This window comes from Meriones unguiculatus, chromosome 3, assembly GCF_030254825.1.
Source record: "Meriones unguiculatus strain TT.TT164.6M chromosome 3, Bangor_MerUng_6.1, whole genome shotgun sequence".
Classification (NCBI taxonomy): domain Eukaryota; kingdom Metazoa; phylum Chordata; class Mammalia; order Rodentia; family Muridae; genus Meriones; species Meriones unguiculatus.
In genome coordinates, this window is record NC_083351.1 from 67,805,615 (window position 1) to 67,831,952 (window position 26,338).

The 26,338-nt window shown below is 39.7% G+C and overlaps 1 pseudogene and 5 gene segments (V, D, J or C); all 6 read right to left on the bottom strand.

Moving 5' to 3' along the window:
• Positions 1-3,627: 3,627 nt before the first annotated feature.
• On the bottom strand, positions 3,628-4,162 carry LOC110553950 (T-cell receptor beta chain V region C5-like). The segment is given in 2 exon segments: positions 3,628-3,962; positions 4,065-4,162. Coding segments are annotated over 2 exon segments (405 nt in total).
• Positions 4,163-5,993: 1,831 nt separating this feature from the next.
• On the bottom strand, positions 5,994-6,635 carry LOC132653081 (T cell receptor beta variable 13-like). The segment is given in 2 exon segments: positions 5,994-6,413; positions 6,515-6,635. Coding segments are annotated over 2 exon segments (435 nt in total).
• A 6,751-nt stretch (positions 6,636-13,386) lies between these two features.
• On the bottom strand, positions 13,387-13,987 carry LOC132646056 (T-cell receptor beta chain V region C5-like). The segment is given in 2 exon segments: positions 13,387-13,820; positions 13,924-13,987. Coding segments are annotated over 2 exon segments (381 nt in total).
• A 1,201-nt stretch (positions 13,988-15,188) lies between these two features.
• On the bottom strand, positions 15,189-17,101 carry LOC110553949 (T cell receptor beta variable 13-like). The segment is given in 3 exon segments: positions 15,189-15,333; positions 16,607-16,907; positions 17,009-17,101. Coding segments are annotated over 3 exon segments (525 nt in total).
• A 3,261-nt stretch (positions 17,102-20,362) lies between these two features.
• On the bottom strand, positions 20,363-20,987 carry LOC132652850 (T-cell receptor beta chain V region C5-like). The segment is given in 2 exon segments: positions 20,363-20,778; positions 20,882-20,987. Coding segments are annotated over 2 exon segments (486 nt in total).
• Positions 20,988-22,942: 1,955 nt separating this feature from the next.
• On the bottom strand, positions 22,943-23,401 carry LOC110553973 (T cell receptor beta variable 13-like; annotated as a pseudogene).
• Between the last annotated feature and the right edge of the window lie 2,937 nt (positions 23,402-26,338).

Genomic DNA, 26,338 nt, shown 5'->3' on the forward strand with positions numbered 1-26,338 from the left:
AATGGGAACAGGGACTCTCTCTGACATGAGCTCATTGGCCTGCTCTTTGATCACCTCCCCCTGAGGAAGGGTGTAGCCTTACCAGGTCACAGAGGAAGACAATTCAGCTGGTCATGAAGAGAGGTGATAGAATAGGATCAGATGGAAGAAGAGGAGGACCCCTATCAGTGGACTGGGGGAGAGGCATGGCAAGAAAAAAGGGAGGGAGGGTGGATTGGGAGGGGCTGAGGGAGGGGCTACAGTAGGGATACAAAGTGAATAAACTGTAATTAATAGAAAACAAATTAATCTTAAAAAGTAAAAAAAAAAAAAAAAAAAAAAAAAAAAAAGAACCTTCTCCTGGTAAATAAAACACAAAAACACATATACTCCATGAGAAACATGATAGCCCCTCCCTGGGAGTCCCACCAACCAGGAGGAATTAAATTGTTCCACAGGAGAAGTGTGCACAGTATGGATAGCCATACTATACTGAAAGAGATTTCTCCAAGCCTATCGTCCACCTCCTAAGGTCATATTCAGCTTTCTCCTAAATAATTTATTCTTCCCCAGTTTGCCTGTATTATCCTGAACTCAACCTATGATAGGGAGTAGAAATTTCCTCATACCAGTAGGTATTTAGATATTTGTTTTCTTGCCATTTGATATCCTCAAGCATGAGATTAGCTTGCATAGTTTTTTGTTTGTTTGTTTGTTTGTTTTGGCTGTTAATCTGTGAACTTATTTTATAGACTTAAATCAGGGAATAAATAAATATACCTCACGCACAAGCATCAAAGTGAATTTTTTAACAAGTATTTCATTATGATTCTTAAAAAGTAAAGGAGAGAGAGAAAGATGATCTCCAATATGACAAAAGTAAATTAAAATTAAATAGCCCTGGAGATACTTAGAGGAAAAGAACTCATGTAATTCAGATACACTGTAACTAAGAGAACTAAGCACCACCTGAAGTGTTTTCTGCTGTGGCTGGAAATTTTTTCTGTGGTATAACAAGGTTCCTGGTAGTCCAGAGCTCCATGCCCATTCAGTATTGTGACCTTCTAGAAAAGGTTCCTGTCTGTTGAGCTTGAATTCAAGTCTCATCCCTTCAGTGCTGATACTTTATTTCTTTTTTTTTTTTATTTTTTTCTTATCAGTTACATTTTATTAACTCTGTATCCCAGCTGTATCCCGTTCCCTCATTCTCTCCTAATCCCACCCTCCCTCCCTCATCTCCACCCTGCCCCTTTCCAAGTCCAATGACGGGTGGGGGGGCTCCTCCCCATTCATCTGATCCTATTTTATCAGGTATCTTCAGGACTGGCTGCAAAGTGCTCCTCTGTGGCCTAGCAGGACTGCTCCTCCCTTGGGCGGGGGGAGGGAGGGGAGGTCAAAGAGCCAGCCATTGAGTTCCTGTTAGAAATAGTCCTTGTTCCCCTTACTATGGGAAACCAATTGGTTACTGAGCTACCACGGGCTTCATCCAAGCAGAGGTTCTAGGTTATATCCATACATGGTCCTTGGTTGAATGTCAGTCTCAGAAAAGACCCTGTGCCCAGTTATATTTGGTCCTTGTGGAGCTCCTATCCTTTCCCCATCATACTAACTCCCCTTCTTTCATATGATTCCCTGTACTCTGCCGAAGGTTTGGTTGTGAGTCTTTGTATCAGCTTTGAAAACACTGCTAGTTAGAGTCTTTCAGATACCTTCAGTAGACTCCTGTCATATGTTCGATGCTATGAATACTTGATTTTTGACAAAGAAGCCAAAACCATTCAATGGAAAAAAGACAGCATCTTCAACAAACGGTGCTGGTCCAACTGGATGTCTACATGCAGAAAAATGAAAATAGATCCATATTTATCACCCTGCACAAAACTTTATTTCTAATTAATAATAATATTTAATGTTTAGTGGTAATTTCTAGTAATGCTTCTGTGTTGTGACAATTTAGGTTGAGCACTGCTGTATTTCCTGAGTTACTTTTTTAGTGATAGTACTCTTTATCTTTTTTGGATAAAAATTATATTTAGGTACATTGTTTTATATTACATTTCAAAAAGTGCTTCGGTGTTTTGGATGATAAGTGTTCTCCCCAAAGATTCACATATTAAAGGCTTAGTGGCCTATACAGTATTCAGAGGGAGAATTTTGAGAAAGGTTAGATCATAAAGGCTTTGATATCACCCATGGCTAATTTATGAATAAGTTTGTATTAGGAAGCACATTAAAACATGGAGACACCTTCAGGAAGCAGGAAGGAATGGGAAGAAGTAGGCTACTAGGGGTGTGCAATTAAAAGCTCTCTCTCTGTCTCTCTCTGTCTCTGTCTCTTTCTCTCTCTCCCCATCTCTCCTTTCTTCTCAGTTGTTATGAGATAAGCAGCTCAGCACAGCCATATTCTTCTTCCCAGGCTCTTTTTCCACACCACAGGCCCAGCAACAAGAGATCGCTTTAATTATCAACCAAAATGTTGAATTACTGAGGCAAAGCACACTTGTCTCTTTTTTTTTTTTTTTTTTTTTTTTTTTTCTCAGACCTGCCATGATTACGGAATGGTGACTCTGGCCCAATTATCCAAACTCAATGCCTTTTACTTTTATTTAAAAGGTAATGTACATTGAGGAGTTTCCTGCAACTTTATCCTGCAATTATCACACACTGAACTTAGTTATTGACACATTTTTAACAAGAGAATATGAGGCTTCTAAATTTGTACAAATGAAGTTATTTATAAATTCACCCAGATATGGAAAAGGATGCTGTCTAAAATAGTATATTCTCTTGTATTTTTTTCCTAGGGGATGAAGATTTAGTCCTACACAAGATAAGTCCCTTAACAGCCTTTCAAATCAGAAGTAATTAACAGCAATGCTAAATAGACACAACAAGCTGCACTTATATATTTATTGACATCACGAACACTAAAAAACCCTCAAAAATAATAATTAAAGAAGAAGAGGCCACAAATTTCAAAGTCACAGAAGCATGTGTATAGTTAGAGTGAGAAGTGGGAGAGAAAAGAATGGAATTACATTAAAATCGTTAAAAAGATAAAGAAAAATAATCCTCACTGAAATATCTTTTCATAGGAATAAGAGATCCTTAAAAAGCATGAAAGGAATGTCTTTAGTGCACAAGTGTTGACCTAAAAAATTTCAAAGTCAAAAATAGCACAACATATATGAGAAGTAATTGAATGTAAATAAGTGTAGTTGAAAAGAACAAGAAAAAGGCTGGATAACACTGGTGATTAAGACGAGTGACTAAAAATCACATACAATCTTAGAGCCTGTTGTCCTACAGAACAAAGGAGCTACTGACTTACAGAGTAAACACAGCCAGAAAAAGAGATAAGTGATTCAGTTAGAGAGGAAATCAATTGAAGTGGTCGGTAAAGCCACATGGAGGGAGGTGATGGCTGTGAGATGATCAAAAGAATCACCATGAACTTCAATAAAAGGATGGTTTTCCTTTCTGAAAACAGAAACAAGTGCTGGAGATGTGACAGATATCTATGAACAGGTGTCAGAGTGGCCTTCAGTCAGGCTGAGACCCACGCTGTCAGATTCCTAGTGTGTCAGAGCACAGTGACTTACAGAGACAGACACTTCCTGGGGCACACAGACAAAGTGTTTTCCTGACTTACTTTATGTGCAGAGGGCAGGCAGCCATGCGTCTCTGTGCATCACCACTAGCACAGAAGCACACAGCTGTCTGAGAGGGGGAAGCCAGCTCCAGCATGAGGGAGAAGTTCTGTTGGATCAATCTGGTGGCCTTGTAGCCATCTGGGACATCTCCTTTCTCAGTGCTGCCAGCACCATATGAGTAGTGGATCAGCCTCAGTCCATACCCCATGTCCTGACGATACCAGTACATGTTGTTGTGGTTATTAGTCTGGTGACAGCTCAAGGTCACATTTCCTCCTGTTACTGTCACCTTGTTCCTTGGGCTTTGGGTGACTGCAGCCTCCATGTCTTCTGTAACAAAAAAAGACAGAGCCTGCTGATGTCATCTTAGCAAAAACACTTGGAATTTTGGGAAGGGGAAGGAAGCACACCTGTGGCCTGACCAGCACTCACTTGCACACAGGAGACTCAAGACCCAAAAGAAGAGCCTGAAGGACATCTCAGAAGCAAGGCAGGCTCTCATGTGTTCCAGCCCTATTTGGGAAACCAGAGCTGGGGCTTTCAGAGGCTTAGTGATGTCACTGTCTCCAACACGTGCTTGAGCTGCACAGTTAACACGCCACACCCCTTCTCCACAGAAGCAAGCTTACTCTCAATTTTAACCTCAAGTTAGATCATATATCAATATTTGCAGTGTATATACACAAATAACATCTCATATTAGAAAGAATTTATGTCTTGTTTTGTATTTATACTTGCATACTCTTTGTCTGATTCTAGTCAACATATTGGGCTTATTTTATTCCCAATAAGGTGTAATTCCTTGTTTTACAGTGTTTAAGTCCTCAGTGGTTCTGTAGTCTCAGTTCCACCCTCACAACATGCTGTGCTCTATGAGGCTTCTACTAATTCTTCCATTTGCCTAAATACTTTAAGAAAACGTTCAGTGCTGTGTATGGCTAAACGACCTGCTTGACACTCAGATGGCTTATAGCACACCAAGACTGAGGTCACCACAGTAAAAACATTGTTTTATTCTAGTTCAGACCCATTCAGGGGTACAAGCTCTACATTTCAGGCTCAGCCCTCACTGTGTCCTTGTTGATAGAAATGCTCCTTTTTTTTTTTTTTTTTTTTTTTTTTTTTTTTTTTTTTTTCTGGTGAGGCTGTGCTTGGTGGACCTGAGACATTGTCACTGCTTTCTTTCAGGAGGAAACCCCCTTCAGCCATGTGAAAGAGCAAGTGTTTATCAGGTAATATGCAGGTCTGGTGCCATTAGGGTCTCAGGGAAGTATACCAAAATTATTCAAAAGCTTTTGTGTCACCTTCAACATACATTTGCTAACAAGAAACACTGACTTCCTTACTATGTAACGCATAGCTCAGTTCCTCCCTACCTAAATAATATCTCAGTATGAAGCCTCCTTTGGGGGCTGTCCATCCTGGTGGAGTCTTGGTGGCAACTTTCTATTACCTTGCCCTGGTGAAGAAGGACTCCAAAGCTGAAGCAAATGAGGGGTGCAGTCAGCACACAATCTACATAAAAAAGCAGGGACAGGGTCTGCCCATCCCAGAAAGTCCATAATACTCTGTATCAAAGCTTAACTGGTCCCTCCAGAACAAGACCTCCCAATAAAGGAGTCTATTACCCATGGTAATGTCAGTCCCAGGAAAGGGAACTCTCTAAGACTTGGGTGTTCAGAGTAGGGAACATAAAATTGCCAGCTCTTAGGATCATTTCCCAAATAAAATATGATCTACCAGTAAGATTAGTCTTCTGAAAAATGATTTCATTGGAGAGAAAGGTATCTGTGTAAATTTTTTAATTCCTTTAAACTGATTATTTAATTGTTGAGAAGCAAATTTTTTTTGTTGAAAATTTCAATCTCATCTTGAAATTATGACAAAGCAGACATTATCTGGCTTTGACATCTATGACATATTATACATCATTGGGCTTAATATTATACATCTATCACCCCCTCACACACACACAATAAGCTCAGCTGATGTTATAATTAGAGAGTTAGTTGCAACATTTTTGATCTGAAGTGAAAAGCACCAAGAAAATTCAGGACTTTGACTAAGAAAGAAATAAATATAAGTTTCAATCCTTGTGTTGATAATCTTATACAAGATATATTGGAAAATTTAATAAACTACTGATGCTGACAAATGTGATGTGTACAATACTACAACTCTGAGTGAATATGAAAATATCTACACTTGTCTAAAAACATTGCCTATGCCCATACTCTAACCAGGGTACAGTTTCCCTAGGAGCTGAAAGATACTAGCAGAGATCTGAGACTATCTGGAGATCCTGAGGGACAGTCTTTAGGAATACTCTGGTGAGCACACAATGGGAGAATGGGGGTGGGGGGTAAAAAGCTAGAAGATTTCTGAACCTAGGCTAAGGATATGTGACCTTAGCTTCCAACCCTCTCTAGCACATCACCATCTGGAACAGAAAGATTAAGTACAGAAAGCCCGTAACCCTGCATGGCTGTGGTGAGCTGGCACAGAAGTACACAGCAGAGTCCTCCAGCTCCAAGGCACTCATGTTCATCTCAGAGTGATAGTCACTGAACTGCTGCACTGAGAATCGGTTGGGGATGCTGCCTTTCTCTCTCTCCATTTTTTCATAATGCTGAATGAGGAACTTCAGTTCCTGCCCCTGAGTCTGTTGGTACCAGAGCACATTATCATGTCCAGAGATGGGAATACATTTCAGAATGGTCCCTCCTCCCTTTTCTTTGATTATGTGTCTTGGAGACTGGACAACCCCAGTACTTGCTGCACCTGGAAGGAAGGAGACAGGAGTGAGCATCTAGAGAAATAGTGAGTCAGTGCAGCAGCAGTAAAGGATCTCAGGAGCAGCCCCACCTGCACCCAGGACTTACTTGTTCCCAGGAGAAAGACAGCAACCCAACAGAGCAGGGCAGAGCCCCAGGCAGAGTCAGGGAGGGAAGTGCCACCCATCCTTCTCCTCAGAATGCTGGTCTCCTTGGTGAGAGAGCAGCAGTCAGCTCCTCCTTTCTCTCTCCTCCTTTCACCTCACTGCTGTGAGGTCAGGTTCTGAGGTCAATGATTTGTTGACTCCCACAGGCTCTCTGAACCCTTGGGCACACTCTGCTGGCTCAGTCATTCCCCCTTAGGCTCAGTCTGCTTAGTGCATCAGGAGATGGCTGTGCTGCATGAATAGATCTGGTTGTGGGGAAGTCATACTTTCTTCTGAGGCAGTTTCTTCCTTCTCTCTACCTAGCTCCAGAGGCCTTTGATTGTTAAATCTACAGTCCAAGTCTACAGTTCATGCTTTCTCTGGTGATGCACAGTGTGGGTGTGCAAAGATAATTGACCACTCCTCACACCCCTGTGCCTTGTGGCCAGCACTGTTTCTGGTTCCACAACAAATATCCTACTGTGTGCTTCTTATCAAAACTCTGTATCCACCTTGTCTAGCCCTTCCCACAGCTCTGTTGGAAGATCAGCAATGCCCCCTAATGGCCAGTTCTGGATCACTGGACAGAACCTCTACTGACTGTGGTAGAAGCTGGGAGCACTCAAACCAAGCATCTGGGGCCAGAAAACATCAGTGTTTGCCAGTACCGATTTACATAATCAAATCTCAGAATTTTTCTGTGGTAGTGAGAAATATGTGAACAGTACTTAATTTAAAGCAAGCAAGCAAGCAAAAAAAAAAAAAAAAAAAAAAAACCCCAAAGAAAAACAAAAGAGAATAAAATCTAAGATATTTCACAATGTTTCAGGGAAATGTGGTCTAGTCATTAGGTGTCAGCTATCCTCAGAAGGGGTTGGACTTGGGAAGTGCAAGTCTTAATTCAAAGGAAATACCAAGAAGGCCTGATGGTTGCTGCCAGTGGAGAAGCCTCTGAGTAGTTGGATAAATGAACTATTTAAAAGATAGAAAGCTGAAAATTGTATACTGTTGGAAATGTTACTGTAGACAGCTAGCTACCCTTTGAAGAAATTTAAACATTAAAATTTTATGTTGCAATCCCTGCTTGCATGTTTGACCATTTGAGTATCCTCTATTCAGTCACACTTTGTTCTCACTTTCTCTATGTTTTCATTAGAGGCATTTTCAAATTCACTAATCTTACCATCTGGAGCATTGTTTACAATGAAATCTTTCACATCACAGACATTACAGTATATACCTCTGGAAATTTTGTTCATATCTTTGCATGTCTCCCTCATTGTTACAAACATATTAAAACATTGCTGCAGTTATACTGTTTAATGTTATAGTCAGCCAGTTTGTCAGGAATAGGTTGTTTTCTAGTTATTGACTTTGTTCCTTCTTTCAGAGCTGTGATATCTTTCCAGATAATAAACTGTATATTTTGTGTTACAGGGTATGAGATACCATGGTTTTCTTATTAATAAATTCATAGATTTATGCTTCCATGTGCATACATCACTGAGAAACAAAAATTCAGGGAAATTTGCAGCTAAAAGTCATTGTTCTTTTTGAGCTTTGCAAAGATATACATATATATACTTATATGATATATATGAGATAAGAAAAAGTTAAAAATCTATAAAGTGATGGAGAGGTATAAAATGTACAATTTTCATACCATTAAGTCTTTAAATAAGACTTAATGTCCAGTTATTACACATTAAAAATGTAACAAATATGTGAAATGAAATAAACCAGACACAAAGACAATCCATAATTATAAGCATACACTTCTTAAAAAAAAGACAAGATCAGGGTCCTGAATGGAAAATTGTTACTACTTTATATGTTCACACTTAAAATTTTTTGGAAATAGTAAGGATGGTTATACAACACAATAAATCTGTGTAAAATACCATGGGGTTGTAGATATAAAAACATGGAGTTCAAAAAATGGCAGTACAGTATAATACTATGGTTTCTGCTTCTTCTCAATTAAATGTGCTTGGAGAAAATCAAGTATGGAAAAAAATTTTCTCTCAGCCTTCCCTGATATCTAAGCACAGACTTTTTAAAGGAGGCATGTGAGCCCCTTCCTGAGAGTCCCACTTACCAGGGAGGATTAAGCTGGATCACAGAAGGAGACACAAGAGAAATCCATACTGTGCCCTGACGGAATTCTCAGAGCCTATCACCATTTGCCTAGGGTCATGTTCAGCTTCCCCCAAATTACTTATTCTACTCCAACCTGTCTGCATCACCATATACCTCAGCCTGTGAAGAAGGAGCAGAATTCTGTAGATACCAGTAAGTTCTTAGTTGTTTTTCTTTCATTTCATGTCTTTAGGCATGTAATTAGCTTGCAGAACTTTTTGATTGTTAATCTGAAAACTAATTCATAGCCTCAAATCAGCGATAAACAAATACACCCTCTCATACAAGTATCAAACTGAAGTATTTATCCAACCATGTATTTCGCTGCAATCCTTAAAAAATGAGAGAGAGACACCGATCTCTTTATTTTAACAACAAACCATTTCTATTATTCATTTTTGATGCTATGTTTTACTTTCTCTCTCTCTTCTCTTTTTTTTATTTTTTTTTTGTCTTTTAGCTTTGCATATTTATTTTGAGCAAAATGTTGGCTTCTCCTGGGGAATAATCTTCTTGTTTCTGGAGAATGTCCTGGGTCGCCTGGGAGTTACTTGAACGTCAGTGATGGGCACTTCGTTACGGGACAGGAGTCATAGAAGATGGGTGATCCGACTCTTCTCTGTTCCGGGGATGCCCTCCCGCTTAGTTGTTCACGTGAGCGTGCTTTGGCAAGTGCCTACTCTTGTTTGAATTTCTTATGCCTTGTTGAGTTTGTTTATCTTAGATTTCCTGATTTTGAGCTTCATAACCAGTGTCCAAGTTCCTCCTACAAGGAATCTTTAGATCTACAATACTCCCAGTGGGCTCCTGAAAGTCATTTCTTTTTTTTTTTTTTCAATGCAGTTTATTCAGGAACCTTGAACAATCCTCGGACCCTGGGGAAAGCCAGCCCACAGCTTAAATAGCCTCTGGGTAGCCAACCCAGGCATGCCACGGGGGCAATGCAGATAGGTCCACCTACATGGAAGCAAGCCAGATCCATACAAGTACTTTTCGCTTGGAGAGTATTGTGGAAATTTGTTGAGGAGTAACTTGGGAGTATTCCCTCTAGTTCACTGATAGACAGACCTTTGTAAGGAAGAGAATGTCACAGTACAAGTGATATGGATGAACAAAAATATTTGTAGATTGGCAAAGTATCAGTTAATTATTTTAAGGCCTTATGTAATGTATGAATTTATTTTAATTAACAGATAATTCAGGGCACAACCTTGAATATTGAGTAATTGTGAATTGGCTACATAAGTTATGTCCCTCTGATGACACACTCTGCTGGTTACTTTCTGTAATATATAATGACTTATAAAAGTGATCCTGAATGAGAAAAAGCCATAGACTATTTGGAAGTCTAGAAAAAAGATGGGGAGGGTTGATATCAAAGTGCTGACATTGTTTACCTGTAAATGATGATGTGATTATTACATTTTTCCTTTTGTAGATTTACATTTTTCACAGCCAAGAATAATGATAGTAATATAACAATAAAATTGCTTTGTAGAAAAAAAAATGAGAGAGAGAGCGAGACTATCTTCATAACGATGAAAGGAAATATCAATAGATGAATCTCATAAGGTAATTAAAGGCAAAGAACTCAGGCAATTCGGAAGCACTGGTAACTAATAACTATGGTGCTTGTTAGTCAGCATCCTCTGAGGAGGTTTCTGCTGTGGCTGCAATTTTCATCTGAGGTATGACAGTTCCTGTTGTCCACAGCAATATGCACATTTCTATTGTAATTCTTTAGAAATGTTCTGATCCTGTAAGCTTGAATTCAAGTCTTATTACTTAAGTCATTCATGCTTTATTTATAAGTAACAATAGAAAATTGGGTTTTCTTTCTTTTTTTTACAGTTTTATTTTTTATTTTTTAAGATTTATTTACTTTTTAATCATCATTTTTTTAATTTTTAATTATACTTTATTTACTTTGTTTGTATCCCCCCTCTAGTTCCCTCCCTCTTACCCTCCCAATTGCTCCCTTCCCCTTCTCCACACATGCCCCTCCCCAAATCCACTGGTAGGGGAGGTCCCCCTCTCCTTCCTTCTGATCCTAGTCTGTTAGGTCTCATCAGGAGTGGCTGCATTGTCTTCCTCTGTGGCCTGGTAAGGCTGCTCCCCCCTCAGGGGGAGGTGATCAAAGAGCAGGCCAATAAGTTCAGGTCAGAAGCAGTCTCTGTTCCCATTACTATGGAACCCACTTGGACACTGAACTGCCATGGGCTACATCTGTGCAGCCTATGAACCAGAACAGACTCTTTCTTTTTTTTTTTTAAATTGGTGGTTTCTTAATTTCTCTTTATGGCTTGACAACATAGGTGGATTATTGCTGTATTCATCAGTTAATCTTTATTAACAAGATAATCTTTCCTCTTTTGGGTAAGAATTAAGGTAGGCAAGGTTTACTGTATTAGAAAGCAAAATATTGCTTATTTGGTTTATATGAGAAACATTCTCCAAGATTCACATACTAAGATTAGTCGTCTACTGTGTTCAGAGGGAAAAAATGAGTAATATTAGATCACGAAGGTTTGATATCACCAATGGCTAATGTATGTGTAGGTTTCTATCAGAAAGGGCATTGAGTGAAGGGAACAACTTCTGAGAACAGGGCCTTTTAGGAAGATATAGGTCACTAGAGGCATTCAGTTAAAAGATATCTGTCTATACATCTATCTATGTATTTATGTATCTATCTGTCTGTCTGTATATCTATCTATCTATCTATCTATCTATCTATCTATCTATCTATCTATCTGGCTGGCTGGCTGTCTATCCTTCTATCTATCTATCTATCTATCTATCTATCTATGTCTGTCTGTCTGTCTGCCTCCTCTTTTTTTCCTTATTGGCTGTCATGAGAAGGGCATATCACCTCTGCCATATTATTCCTGCCAGTCTGTTCTGCCACACAAACAAGCCCCCAAACAACAGCTCCCTATAAACATAGAACAAAACCTTTGACACACTGAGCCAAAAATAAATACACATCTTCCTTTATTTTCACAGACCCCAGAAAGCTAAGTTACAAGGAGGGTCTAAAGGAAGGTGCCACAATGTCACTCAGAAGGTAAAATAAAATAGACAGCAGAAGTGGATGAAGAGAATGAATAAGGCAAGAGATGGAATAAGGAGGAACTTAAAGGTGGGGATCAGACATGGGGAGACCTGGGGTGGAAGGTGAAAGAGCTGGTAAGAAGAAGGGAAACTGAGGGAGCATCTCTTTGACAACCTAAAGCTTTACAACGAGGTAGGCTCCTGGTAGGACAGGGGTGTGACTCTAGCTGAGACTCCTAACAGGGGGGAACATGGAGACTGAAGTGACCACCTCCTAGCCAAGCAGGAAATGTGGAGAGAGGAACAACAACCCACCCACAAAACTTTTGATCCAAAATTTACCCTGCCTACAAGTCTAAAACAAAAAGGGGGAACTGTAGAGAGCTGCGGAATGCTATGCTTTAAAGATGGAGCTGGTTTCTGCCTTCCACCTTCCCGATGGTGAGTGCTCTCTGTCACGAACAACTCCACATTTGGCTAAGGCCGAGGATCTGGCTTGCTTCCATGTATGTGGACCTATCTGCATTGCCCACGTGGCACGCCTGGGTTGGCTACCCAGAGGCTATTTAAGCTGTGAGCTGGCTTTCCCCAGGGTCCGAGGATTGTTCAAGGTTCCTGAATAAACTGCATTGAAAAAAAAAAAAAAAAAGAAGTGCAGGGTTAAAGAGAGAACAGAGATTGGGGTAATGTCCAACCAGTTATTGGCCCACCCCACACTAGAGAGCCAGCCACTGACACTATTAATGCTGCTCTTCTATGTTTGCAGACAAAAGTCTAACATGCCTGTCTTCTGGGAGGCTCCACCCAGCAGGAGATTGTGACAGATGCTGGAACTTGCAGCCAAGTTCCAGGGGTCTTATGGAAATGTTGGGGAAAAATGGAAGGACCTGGAGGGTACAGGAACCCCACAAGAAGATCGACAGAGACAACTAACCCAGACCCATGGGGGCTTACAGAAAATAGGCATCAACTAAGGAGCATGCATGATCTTGACTTAGGCCCCTTGCACACATGTGGATAATGGGCAGTTCAGTCTTCCTGTGGGGTGCCTTGCAAGTGGAGGATGGGGCTGTTACTAACACATTTCCTACTTTTGGGTCACTCCCCCCTGGCAGGGATGTCTTCCTTGGCTTCAGTGTATGAGGATATGGGGAGTCCTGATAGGACTTTTTGTGCTGGAGAGTGTTGATAATGGGAGAGGAGGGCTCCCCTCTTCTGAGGGAAAGAGAGGGAAAGAGTAAAGGAGGGGGGGCACAAAGGGGAGGAGATGGGCCACCCTAGCATGTAAAGTAAATAGAAAGAAATTAAATAAAATTCTAAAATAATAATTTAAAAATATGAAGCCACAAATTTGAAAGGCAAGAAAAGTTAGGGAGGATTTAGACAAAAAGGTGAACAAGAAAATTATGTTACTAAATGAAAGTCTTAAAAAGATGAAAGAAAAGTAATCTAGCCTGAAATATATTTTCACTGAGAGAAGAGATCTAAAAACTAGAGGAAAAGAAATATTAGTGTTCAATGTTAGTTCAAGGGCAGCCAGGACTGTTATAAGGAGAAACTCAGTCTTCAAAAAAATTAAAAGATTAATTTTCCTCTAGACAAGGGGAAGATATAAGAGAAGTAGCATTGAGGGGTCTTCAGTCACCTAGGAACTCATGCTGTAAGGTTCCTAGTGTGCCAGAGCTCAGTGACTCTTACAGAGACAGGGTCTTCCTGGGGCACACAAAGTGTTTTCCTTATTTACTTCATGTGCAGAGGGCAGGCAGACATGCATCTCTGTGTATCACTGCTGGCACAGAAGTACACAGCTGTCTGAGAGGGCGAAGCCAGCTCCAGCACCAGGGAGAAGTCCTCTGTTCTTGGTCTGGAAGCCTTGTAGCCATCAGGGACATCTCCTTTCTCAGTTATGCCAGCACCATATGAGTAATGGATCAGCCTGAGTCCATTCCCCATGTCCTGACGATACCAGTACATGTAGTCATGGTTATTATTCTGGTAACAGCTCAAGGTCACATTTCCTCCTGTTACTGTCACCTTGTTCCTTGGGCTTTGGGTGACTGCAGCCTCCATGTCTTCTGTAATAGAGAAAGACAGAGCCTGCTGATGTCATCTTAGCAAAAAGACTTGGGAATTCTGGTGAGGAGAAGGAAGCACACCTGTGGCCTGACCAGCACTCACTTGCACACAGGAGACTCAGGACCACAAAAAAGAGCCTGAAGGACATCTTAGGAGCAAGGCAAGCTCTCATATGTTCCATCTCTGTTTGGGAAACTAGAGCTGGGGTTTTTAGTAACTTAGTGATGTCACTGTCTCCAACACGTGCTTGAGCTGCATGGTTAACACACCACACCCCTTCTCCACAGAAACAAGTTTACTATCAATTTTAACCTCAAGTTAGATCATATAACAATTATTATAGTTTATGTACACAAATTAACATCTCATATCAGAAAGAATTTATGTCTGGTTTTGCATTTATACTTGCATTTACTCTTTTTCTGATTCTTGTCAATATACTAGGCTTATTTTATTCTAATGAGATACAATTCCTTATTTTACATCGTTTTACTTCTTAGTGGGTCTTAGTCTCAGTTGCACCCTTATAACATGTTGTGTTCTATGAAGTTTCTAGTATTCTCACATTGCCTAAATACTTTAAGAAAACCTTAGCCTCTGAAAGACTACACTAATCAAAATATCAAAGCAGAGGCCAAGACTCACAGCCAAACTTTGGGCAGAATGCATGGAATTTTATGAAAGAATTGGGAGGGGGAAAATAGAAAGTCCTGGAGGGGACTGGAGCTCCAAAAGGAGACCAAGAGAGTCAAGAAAACTGGGCCCTTAGGCACTACAGAGACTGATACACCAACTAAGGACCATGCATGGAGAAGACCTAGAACCCCTGATCAGATGGAGCCCATAGACTTAGTCTCCAAGTGGGTTCCCTAGTAGGGGCTTTCTCTGACATGAACTCAGTGGCAGGTTCTCTGATAACCTCCCTCTGAGGAGTGTTGGTGCAGCCTTGCCAGGCCACAGAGGAGGACAAGGCACATATTCCAGTTGAGACATGATAGGCTAGGGTCAGATGGAAGGGAAGGAAGAAGTCCTTTATCAATAGACTGGGGGAGGGGCATAGGGAAGGAAAATGCAGGGAGGGTGGGATTAGAAAGGGGTGAGGAATGGGTCCACAGTCAGGATACAGAGTGAATAAATTGTAAAAAATAATAATAATTAATTAAAATGCAAAACAAACAAAAATTATTCTTTAATTTCAAAATAATTTTGTTTTAATAAGCAGAACTAATAAAGCCTTTTAAAATAAAAAAGAAAAACTTCAGTGTAGTTTATAAAGCATATCTCAGTTACTCCCTCACAGATAACAGCTCAGTATGAAGCCTCATTTCTTTCACCACATGTCTTGGTGTAATCTTAATGGAAACATTCTATAACCCTGTGATGGTGAGGAATGACTCAAAAGCAGAAGTTAAGAGAAAGGGGGTCAGCAGAGCTCCATGTGAAAAGCTGGGGACAGGATCTGACCAACTCAAAAAGGACATTCTCCTCCCTGACCCAAAGGTTTGCTGGTCCTCAGAGACCTAGAGCCACCTAGAAAGGAGGCCATTACCCATGGCTGAGTCCAGCCACATAATAGAAGGATGCATATTCTCCTTTAGATTTAGATGTATTGGGTGGGGAACATGAAATTTAATAATTCTTCCGGTTACTTCCAAAATAAGCTATCATCTCTCAGTAATGATTGTAGTGAAAGTTTTAGTTTCTTTAAAAATCCAGTTATGTTATGTAAATATGTTTTTGTTTTAATCTCAAAACAAAAATATGGGACTGCCTTAGTTTGTCCACAGCTGATAAATGCCTCATGAGGCTCAGAGATGGATGGAGATGGCCTTTGTCAGCTGCACTTAGTAGAATCCTAAGGACTCTGGCTGGAACAATATAAATACAGAGAAAGAAGGAGGTTGCTGGTTACCTGGACTGCTGGATATCCTAATGAATGGGGTTGGTATTGCCCCAAAAGAATCTGATGACTCTAACTAGCCAGAACTAGGTCTAAAAAGGTCTACACCCCCTTTCCCTTCTAAGCCTCTTTCTTTCCTACCTATAGTTGGGGGATTGGAAGGCAGGTATAGGCTTAAGGAATGCCAAATATTGTAGACGATTAAAAACTATGCCTATAAATGATAGTCTTCTGAACAATACTCTGATTTCATTGGCAAGAGAAGCATTTGCATAAATAATTCCTTTCATTCCTTTTCTATTGATTGTTGAGTAGAAAATTTTCTTTTGTTGAAAATGTAAACCTCATTTTGAAATTTACAAGACAAGCTACTTCTGCCTCAGTATTATACATCTATACCTGTCAAGCCCCCCACCTCCACCCACACTCACTGCAAACTCAGCTGGTCTTATAACACAAGAGACAAAGTTGATACATTCTTGACCGAACCTGGGGAACACCAGGGAAATTTAGAACTTTGAAGGCAGAAATGTGTGTTTCAATTCTGATTTCTATTGAAATGATGTATAGAATTCTTCATCTACAAAATAGATATATTAATGTATACACTTGTCTTAAAACATGAGGCCTGTGCCCACAGCCCAGCACAGAGTAAATTTTCTGACAACTGGCTAGGAGCTGAAAGGTACTGCCAGAAATGTGAGGACATGTGCAGAGCTTGGGCCCCACTCCAGCAGTTAGGACAATCTTTTTGAGCTCGTGTAGAGAGGAAGAACTAGAAGAATATTTGGGCCTTGGCTAAGTCTTTGTGGCATCTCCCAACTGCTGTCTAGAACATCATCAGCTGAGACAGGAAGATTAAGGTACAGAAATCCAGTAACCCTGCATGGCTGTGGTGAGCTGGCACAGAAGTACACAGCAGAGTCCTCCAGCTCCAAGGCACTCATGTTCATCTCAGAGTGATAGTCACTGAACTGCTGCACTGAGAATCGGTTGGGGATGCTGCCTTTCTCTCTCTCCATTTTTTCATAATGCTGAATGAGGAACTTCAGTTCCCTCCCCTGAGTCTGTTGGTACCAGAGCACATTATAATGTCCAGAGATGGGAATACACTTCAGAATGGACCTTCCTCCCTTTTCTTTGATTATGTGTCTTGGAGACTGGACAACCCCAGTACTTGCTGCACCTGGGAGGAAGGAGACAGGAGTGAGCATCTAGAGAAATAGTGAGTCAGTGCAGCAACAGTGAAGGATCTCAGAAGCAGCCCCACCTGAACTCAGGACTTACTTGTTCCCAGGAGAAAGACAGCAACCCAACAGAGCAGGGCAGAGCCCCCGGCAGAGTCGGGGAGGGAAGTGCCACACATCCTCCTCCTCAGGATGCTGCTATCCTTGGTGAGAGAGCAGCAGTCAGCTCCTCCTTTCTCCTTCTTTCACCTCATTGCTGTGATGTCAGGTTCTGAGGTCAGTGATCTTGACTTTACAGGCTCTCTGAACCCCTGGGCACACTATGCTGGCTCAGCCCTTTCCCCTTAGGCTCCTCCTATTTGGTGGATCAGGAGATGTCTGTGCTGAATAAATGGGACTGGCTGTGGCAAAGTCTTTTTATGCTTTTCTTTGAGGCACTTGTTTCCTTCACTCCTCCTGTCTCCATGGGTGTGGTCTTATTAAACTAAGTAGTTTTTACAGTTAAAACTCATGGTTTCGTGTGTTGACATATAGTGCAGTGCGTGTGCAAAGATAACTAACCAAGATTTTTCCTGTCCTGTGCCTCCTGATTCTTCACTGTTCCTGATTCCACAGAAACCACTGTGAGCTCCAAATCAGCAGCTCACTGAGTGGTTCCACAGCACCCCCTAGTGACCAGCTATACAGTTTCTGGGCTGTACTTTTACTGGCTGTGGTAGAGGCTGGAAGCATTCTTGGTGGGCCAGAAAACATCTCAAGAGTTGTCGACATTACCAGTATTTACTGAAAGTCTTAGATTTTTACCTATGGTAGTGAGAGAAGTGTAAAACAAACAATTAAACAACCACTGCCACCACAACAACAAAGCCCCCAAACCAAAGAAAACCACAACAGAATAAACTGGAAGTGTTATTATATTGTTGCATGGAGACATAAACTAGACATTAGATGTCAGGTGCCCTTGGAATGGGTTGAACCTGGGAAATACACTCCTTAAAGGAAATAGTAAGAAGGCCTGATGGTGGATGTTCTTAGTGGAGAAGCCTCCTAGCAGTTGGAAAATAAACCAATCTAAGAAAGAGAAGACTGAGAATGGTAGAGTATTGGAGTTATTGTTGTAGAAAGCAAGCTAGCCTTTGAAGAAATGTAAATATTAAAAACTTATGCAATCCTCACTTGCACATTTAACCATTTGTGATTATTCTCCCCTACATCTGTGATCATTTTCTTTTGTTTCCATTTGAATATCATTTTTCCATTTATTAATCCTTCCTTCTGGAGCATCCAGACTCTTATTACTTATAGTGAGCTATTTCTCATTACAAACACTACAATTTTTACTCCCAGAAGTTTGATTTGGATCTTCATATGCCTCCCTCATTTTTACAAACAAACTAAGGCATTTGCTGCAATTACAGTGTTAAATGTCATAAATAGGTTGGTTTCTTGTGATTAATTTTGCTCCCAGTGTGAGTCCTATTTTTATCCTTCTTTGAAAATCTATGATCTTTTATTAGATGCCAAAATGTATATTTTATGTTTGAAGGTGTGAGATTCTGTGGTTTTCTTATTAATAAATTCATAAATTTAATTTGCAATGTGTTTATGTCACTGAGAAACAAAAATCTTAGGAATTCTTAGCAGATAGTCATTGTTCCTTGTTCTTTTTGGCAAAGATGTATTTAAAACATAGAGATGGCCACAACCTAAAAACCTATAAAGAGATTGTGTGGTAGAAATATGTACAATTTTAATACAAAGAATTATTGTAAGAGGTCTTGTTCTTATACACATTACATGTGTAAGAAGTATTATATGAAGTGAAAGAAATCAGGCACACATATATATATTCTAAACATAGACTTCCTAACATAGACAAGATCGAAGTCCTAAGAGAAGAGTATTTAAAGATAAAAACTTTTTAAAAAATACATATTGACAATGGTTCTACAACATATGAATATGTGTTCAATATCATGGGATTATAGATAATAAAAAAGTGATAGAGTTCGGAAAATGAGTGTCTAGTGTTCTACTTTGTTTTTTGCTTCTTTTAAAATAAATGTACTTGGGAAAGAGCAAGTGCAGAAAAAATCTTTCAGCTTTCCCTGGTATCTAAGCACAGATTCTCCAAATGAAACACGTGAACTCCTCCCTAAGTGTCCCAGTAGCCCCCATGTTTCAAATTCAGCTGCTGATCCATAATAATCATAGACCAAAACTTTTGAAACACTAAGCCAAAAGCCAAAATATACCTTCTTCATTTAATTTCTTAGATCTGGCAAGAAAGCTGACTATGACTGGAATCTCCAAACCCAATGCTGACTCTGCTTTCTTGCCCAATTTACAAAATGTACTGTGGGAAGAGGGCTTCCTGCAGGCATCTCCCCAGTTCCTACCCACTGAACCAGGATATCTACACATTACAAGAGAATGTGGCACTTTTATGTCTAAACTCATCAAGTAATATATCTTGAAATCCGGCATGATAATTCATCCAGTGGTTTTTCTTTTTTCTTATGGCAATTAAAGTTTGATGAGAGAAGGAGAGTTAGGCTTCCCCAGAGTAAATCCTCTACATGCTTCTCCAGTCACAGCAGACAGTCTTAAAACATACTTACAAGTAACAATAAACAGACTCAGCAGGCTGCATTTATTTATTTATTTACTTACTTACTTACTTATTTGTAACACACACACACACACACACACACACACACACAAATAACAATTAAAGAATGAAAGACCACGAACTTGAAAGGGAAGAGAAGCATGTGAGAGGCTAGAGGAAGAAGTAAGCAAGGCCTGCTTTTCTCTGAAGGGAGGCTGGAAGGCAGATTTGCAGGAGAGGGGAGGTGGGTGGGGAGAGAGGTGAGAAGAGGGGGAGGGGAGGAAGGGTAACTGCTGTGGGAAAACTGCAGAGTTGTAACACATTAGAGAAGAATAAAAAAATTATGTAAAAAATAACCTTAAATAGGCAAAAGAAAAATAATATTCCCTGAAATACATTTTCATGCAAGAGATACAGATAAAGTGGGGAAGGAGTGCTTCCAGTGCATAATAAATGTCCTAGGAAAAATATCTCCAGAACTGAAAACAGCACAACACTTCTGAGAAAGTAACTGAATGCAGATAAGTTTAGCAGAAGAGTTAAGAACCCTGGGAAATGACACAGGACATAATGTACAAAGTAAAGACAGCCAGAAAAGATATCTTACGAGTGACTCAGTTTATAGTAAAGTGGTTAAAGAGCTTACTGCAGGCCGCAGGTAGAGACATGGTAGCTATGAAGTCATTAAGGAAGTCATAGTGAACTTCAACTAAAGATTTATTTTCCTTTCTGAAAGCAGAAACAGGTGCTGGGGATGACACAGGCATCCATGAAAATGTGTCAGAGTAGCTGTCAATCAGGTTGAGACCTATGGGGTAAGGTTCCTATGGGGTAAGGTAAGACCTATGGGGTAGTGTGCCAGAGCTCAGCAACTCTTACAGAGATGGGGGTTTCCTGGGGCACACAGGCAAATGTTTTCCTGGTTGGTTTTTTGTGCAGAGGGCAGGCAGACATGCATCTCTGTGCATCACTGCTGGCACAGAAGTACACAGCTGTCTGAGAGGGGGAAGCCAGCTCCAGCATGAGGGAGAAGTCCTCTAGTCTTGGTCTGGAAGCCTTGTAGCCATCAGGGACATCTCCTTTCTCAGTTTTGCCAGCACCATATGAGTAATGGATCAGCCTGAGTCCATTCCCCATGTCCTGACGATACCAGTACATGTAGTCATGGTTATTATTCTGGTAACAGCTCAAGGTCACATTTCCTCCTGTTACTGTCACCTTGTTCCTTGGGCTTTGGGTGACTGCAGCCTCCATGTCTTCTGTAATAGAGAAAGACAGAGCCTGCTGATGTCATCTTAGCAAAAAGACTTGGGAATTCTGGTGAGGAAAGGGAAGCACACCTATGGCCTGACCAGCACTCACTTGCACACAGGAGACTCAAGACCCAAAAGAAGAGCCTGAAGGACATCTCAGGAGCAAGGCAAGCTCTCATGTGTTCCAGCCCTGTTTGGGAAGCCAGAGCTGAGGCTTTCAGTGGCTTAGTGACATCACTGTCTCCAACACAAGCTTGAACTGCATGGTTAACATGCCACACCCCTTCTCCACAGAAGCAAGCCAGTTTTCAACCATAATCTCATAGCTGCATTATGTAACAATTATTATAGTGAATACACAATAGTTATCGACTTACATAGAAAAGAATTTCTACTATGGTTTTTATTTCTAAATGCATTTCTCTTTCTTTAATTTTAGTCAATCTTTTTGTTTTTTTAATTTTCTACTAAGACATTACTGCTTATTATACTTTTTTACTATTTTTTTTTAGTCTCCGTTGCTTCCTCATACCATGACATGTTCTATAACATTTCCTTTAATCCTTTACTTTGCCTAAATACTTGAACATAAACCTTCAGTGCTCTCTATGGCTACAAAGACTGCTTGATACCCAGAAGACTTTAAAAACAGCAAGGCTGAGGTCATTACAATGTGAACAATTGTTTTAAGATCCCTCAAACCTATTCAGGGGCACAAGCTCTAACTTCTAGGCTCAGCCCTCAGTATGTCCTTATAAATCCGAATTCTCAACTTATTTCAGGAGAGGCTGAGAATGGTGGGCCTAAATCTTTGTCACTGTGCTTTCTGTCAAGAAGAAGCCCCCTTCCGCAATCTTAGAAAGAGCTGTCTGTCGGAAAGATACAGGTCTGGTCCCCCTAGGGTCTCAGGGAATTGTATCAAAACCACTCAAAAGCTCCCTATATTACCTTTTGACATGACTTTGCTAACAAGAAACATTGACCTCCACTCAATGGCAATACAGGCTCCTCCCTAAGTAATGCATAGTTCAGTTAGTTCCTTCACAGATAATATCTCAGTATGAAGCTTACATTCTGAGGCCATATATTCTGAAAGGATCTTGATGGAAATTTTCTATAACCTGGCCATGGTGAAGAAGAACTCAAAAGCAGAAAAGACAAAGAGGGTAAGCAGAGCTCCTATGCAAAGATGCTGGGGATGGAGTCTGGTTACCCGAGAAAAGACATTCTAATCCATTCCCAAAGCTTGGCTCAGCCCCAGAGACCAAGAGACCAAACAAACGAGGCCATTACCCATGAGTGAGTCAGGCCAAGATGGTGGGAGAGGGAAATGAGAAATTTCATAGCTCTTAGGATTATTTCCAAAATAACACATGATCTATCAGAAATGTTAGTTTTCTGAGCTATATTCTGATTTCAATGGTGAGAGAATCATCTGTATGAATGTCTTCCTTTTATTCCTTTTCAATTGATTGTTTAATTGTTGAGTAGCAAATTTTCTTTTGTTGAAAAGGTAAGCCTCATCTTGAAACCATGACAGGACAAACATTATGTGGTTTAATATTATTCATCTATAACTTGTCAGCCCCCTTTACCCTGACTCATACATTCACACTAAAATCACATGGTCTTATAACACAAGAGACAGTGAGCTGCCTCACTTTTTGAACCAAACTAGGAAATAAAAAAAAATGTAAAATAAAAATTCAGAACTTTGACTTAGAAGGCAAAGAGGTATAGGTTTCAATCCTTTCATTGATATTCTTAAGCATGAAATATTGGGAAATTTCATAAGTTAATGATTTCTATGAAAGTGGTGTGTATAACATATCTACAAAATGGATATGTTAATGTTTACCCTCATGTTAAAACATGTTGCTTATGGCCATTCCCCAGGACAGAGTAGGGTTTTCTACCACTGCCTAGTACCTGCAAGGTACTGGGAGAGATCTGAGACCATCTGGAGGGCCTGGTGCCGCCTCAGTGTAAAGAAGCACTCTGTATGAGCTCACCTAACCAATGAGAGGATTAGTAAAGAGCTAGGTGCATTTTGGGGCTTTGGCCCAAGGCTGAGAGGCATCTGCATACACCTCTATAGTACATCATCAGCTTGGACAAGAAGATTAAAATTAAAAGATTTAGTAACCCTGTAAGGCTGTGGTGAGCTGGCTCAGAAGTACACAGCAGAGTCCTCCAGCTCCAAGGCACTCATGTTCATCTCAGAGTGATAGTCACTGAATTGGTGCACTGAGAATCGGTTGGGGATGGTGCCTTTTCCCCCTCCGATGTTTCATAATGCTGAATGAGGAACTTCAGTTCCTGCCCCGGACTCTGTTGGTACCAGAGCACACTATTGTGTCCAGAGATGGGAATACACTTCAGAATGGACCCTCCTCCCTTTTCTTTGATTATGTGTCTTGGAGTCTGGACAATCCCAGAGCTTGCTGAACCTGGGAGGAAGGAGACAGGAGTGAATATAGAAGAAATAATGAGTCAGTGCAGCAGCAGTGAAGGATCTCAGGAGCAGCCCCACCTGAACTCAGGACTTACTTGTTCCCAGGAGAAAGACAGCAACCCAACAGAGCAGGGCAGAGCCCCAGGCACAGTCGGGGAGGGAAGTGCCACACATCCTTCTCCTCAGAATATTGGTGGTTCCGCAGTGTCACACCAAGCTGTTGTAGAGGCTGGCAGGCTCTCAAAATCAGGCAAGTTTGGTAGGCTAGAAAGCTTCCAGTTTCCAGTTCCAATTTTCTCATCGAAATCTGAAATATTATCTGTTAAAGTGAGAGAGACATAAAGGAAACTCATTTAACAAAAACAGAAATTCCAAATCATGCCACAGTGTTGCAGGGAGACAAACATTAGTCCTGAGATGCCAGATGCATTTGGAAGGTGTGGCCTGTACCAAACACTCCTTAGTCCAGGGGATTTTTACGACATGCTCGCTGTGGATGCTGTCAATGGAGAACTCTTCTGAATTCTTGAAAAAAATAAACTTGTCTAACGGAGAGAAAACTGAGAAGGGTAGAATGTTGGAGTTATTGTTGTAGACATCTAATCTTCAAAGAAATGTATATATTAAAATTTTATGTTGGAATCTCAGTTTGTTTTTTTGACTGAGTTATCCTTGACTCACTCATACCTTGTTATTATTTTCTGTGTTTCCTTATGTATATCATCTTCAAATTCATTAATCCTTCATCTGGAACACCCAGCCTTCTCTATCAACAGCTACTTCTCATCACAGACAATACAATTTTTACTTCCAAAAGTTTGGCTTGGATCTTTGCAAGTCCATCATTTCTATAAATTGGTGGATGTGTGTGATGCAGTTATACTGCTTAATGTAGTTGTCAAACAATTTGTCAGAAACAGTTTGGTGTCTTATGATTGATTATTTCCTATTGAGAGTCCTATTTTCTTCTTCTTCTTCTTCTTTTTTTTTTTTTTTTTTTTTTTTTTTTTTTTGCAAAGCTGTGATCTCTTATTAGATTCCAGTGCATTCATTCATGCTTTGGTTTGCCAGATACTGTGCTTCTCTTATTAATACACTCATAGCTTTATTTTGCACTGTGCTTCCTTCACTGAGAAATAAAAATTATGGCAATTTCTAACAGATAATTGTGGGTCCTTGAAAAAATATGAAATATTATCATATATATAAACATATCCATTTATATGATATACATATAAAATATTGTCTAGAGTAATTAAGAAGCTTTCATTTTAAAAGCTCTTAGGGAATTAGACTAACAATAAAAGATTTACTATAACATTATAATAAGTATTGTCATTGTGAGATCTGGCAATAGACCAATGTAACAGAGTACAGACCCAGAAAAACATCAACACATATATAATTATTGCTTTATGATTTAATGTGGTTTTATTGACCAGTGAAGTAAATGTCATACATATGCAAATACCACCAGGTAAATTGGATAACTATGTGGGTATTGACCTTTCTCATGTATAGAATTGTAATTGTAGCTGCATTATAAATTAAAGCATAAATATTTGAATAATTTTAGAAAAATATGTGATAATCTGATTGTTTAGTAATGGGCAGCAGTTGAGTATGTCAGATAATACAATATACAATGAAAATTAAAGAGGAACATTGGAATGACTTTGATTTAAGAACTTTGTTCATCAAAATGTGTACTGTACATAAATCAATTCATAGATATATACAACATGAAAAGTCATTTTAAAATGCTTAAGAAGATGGAACCTCTAACTCCTTTTATTATTATGCCGTGTGTGTCATGCTGTACTTTATACATTTATGTAATTAAGATACTAATATTTAAAAATGAAGTTTAGTCACAGGCATACAATCCGAGTGCTCAGGAGGCAAAGCTAAGCAGACCTTTGGCTGGCCAGTGTAATAGGACAGCCAGATCTCAATGCAGAGACGGCGTTCTAAAAACAAGATAGACAGTAACTAAAAGGTGATTAGGCTGACCTCTGGCTTCCATTAATAAATACACAGACACACAGACATACTCACACTCACACAAACACATAGACATACACACATAAACCAATACACAATACACCCAAAGAAACATACACACTTATACCCACACAAACATATAGACACATACACAAATGCACACATACCACAAGATAAAACAGCTGAGTAATACTGGAAAGAGAAAGAAAACAACAGCGACTGATGACCAGCCACAGACCCCATGCCTCAGGAGAGACTGTAGACTGATATAACTATTTTGAAACCACTCTGCAGGATGCCTTGGATACTACTGTAATCTTTAACAACTTCACAAATGCAGTTTTATTTTATAAAATCAACCTAAATTTGACTTTCTTTTTTTCTACATTCAATAAATTGATTTAATTACACTTAAAACAGTTTTGCATACTTACTTAACTGAAGGACCCGTTAATATTTTGCATAGAACATACACTGAGAAATTTCACCAAATATCCAGAAAACTGGGAGAAGAGAATAAACACTCTGAAAGAAAAAAAATTTGAGAGAAAACCATAAATGAATCATAATTGAATCTTTTCAATCATTTTAGAATAGGTGGAATGCATGCTTTTTAATAATGATGATACCATCCACATTAGTAGAACCACAATTTGCAAAAATAAAAAATCATGACTATTATACCAACAAGTGTCTTAACAACCTATGAGGTATGGCAATTAGTCTGCCAATTATAAATGAGGAAATGAGACTACTGTATATATTAAGTTACTTGCCAGTCACACAACTGATAAAAGATGGAGTCAGTACTTTAACACAGGTGCTATTACACAATGAAAAACTCTGTATTGCATGGTGCAGTTTGGAAAATGCCTTTGTGTGCTGTAGGATTCAACTTTAAAACCTTTATTAAATGAAAACAATGTTATTAAGTTTTATAAGCTCTTACCTTGATTTAGTGATTGTAATAAAAACAACTCTGACAAACAACATTGATCATTTGTCTCTGTTTAGAATAGAATCACAGATACAACCCATTAGTTTGTGTTTTGAAGAAGTAAATGAATGAAACCATCTAACTCTAAGATAAGAGTCTTTAATATTTAT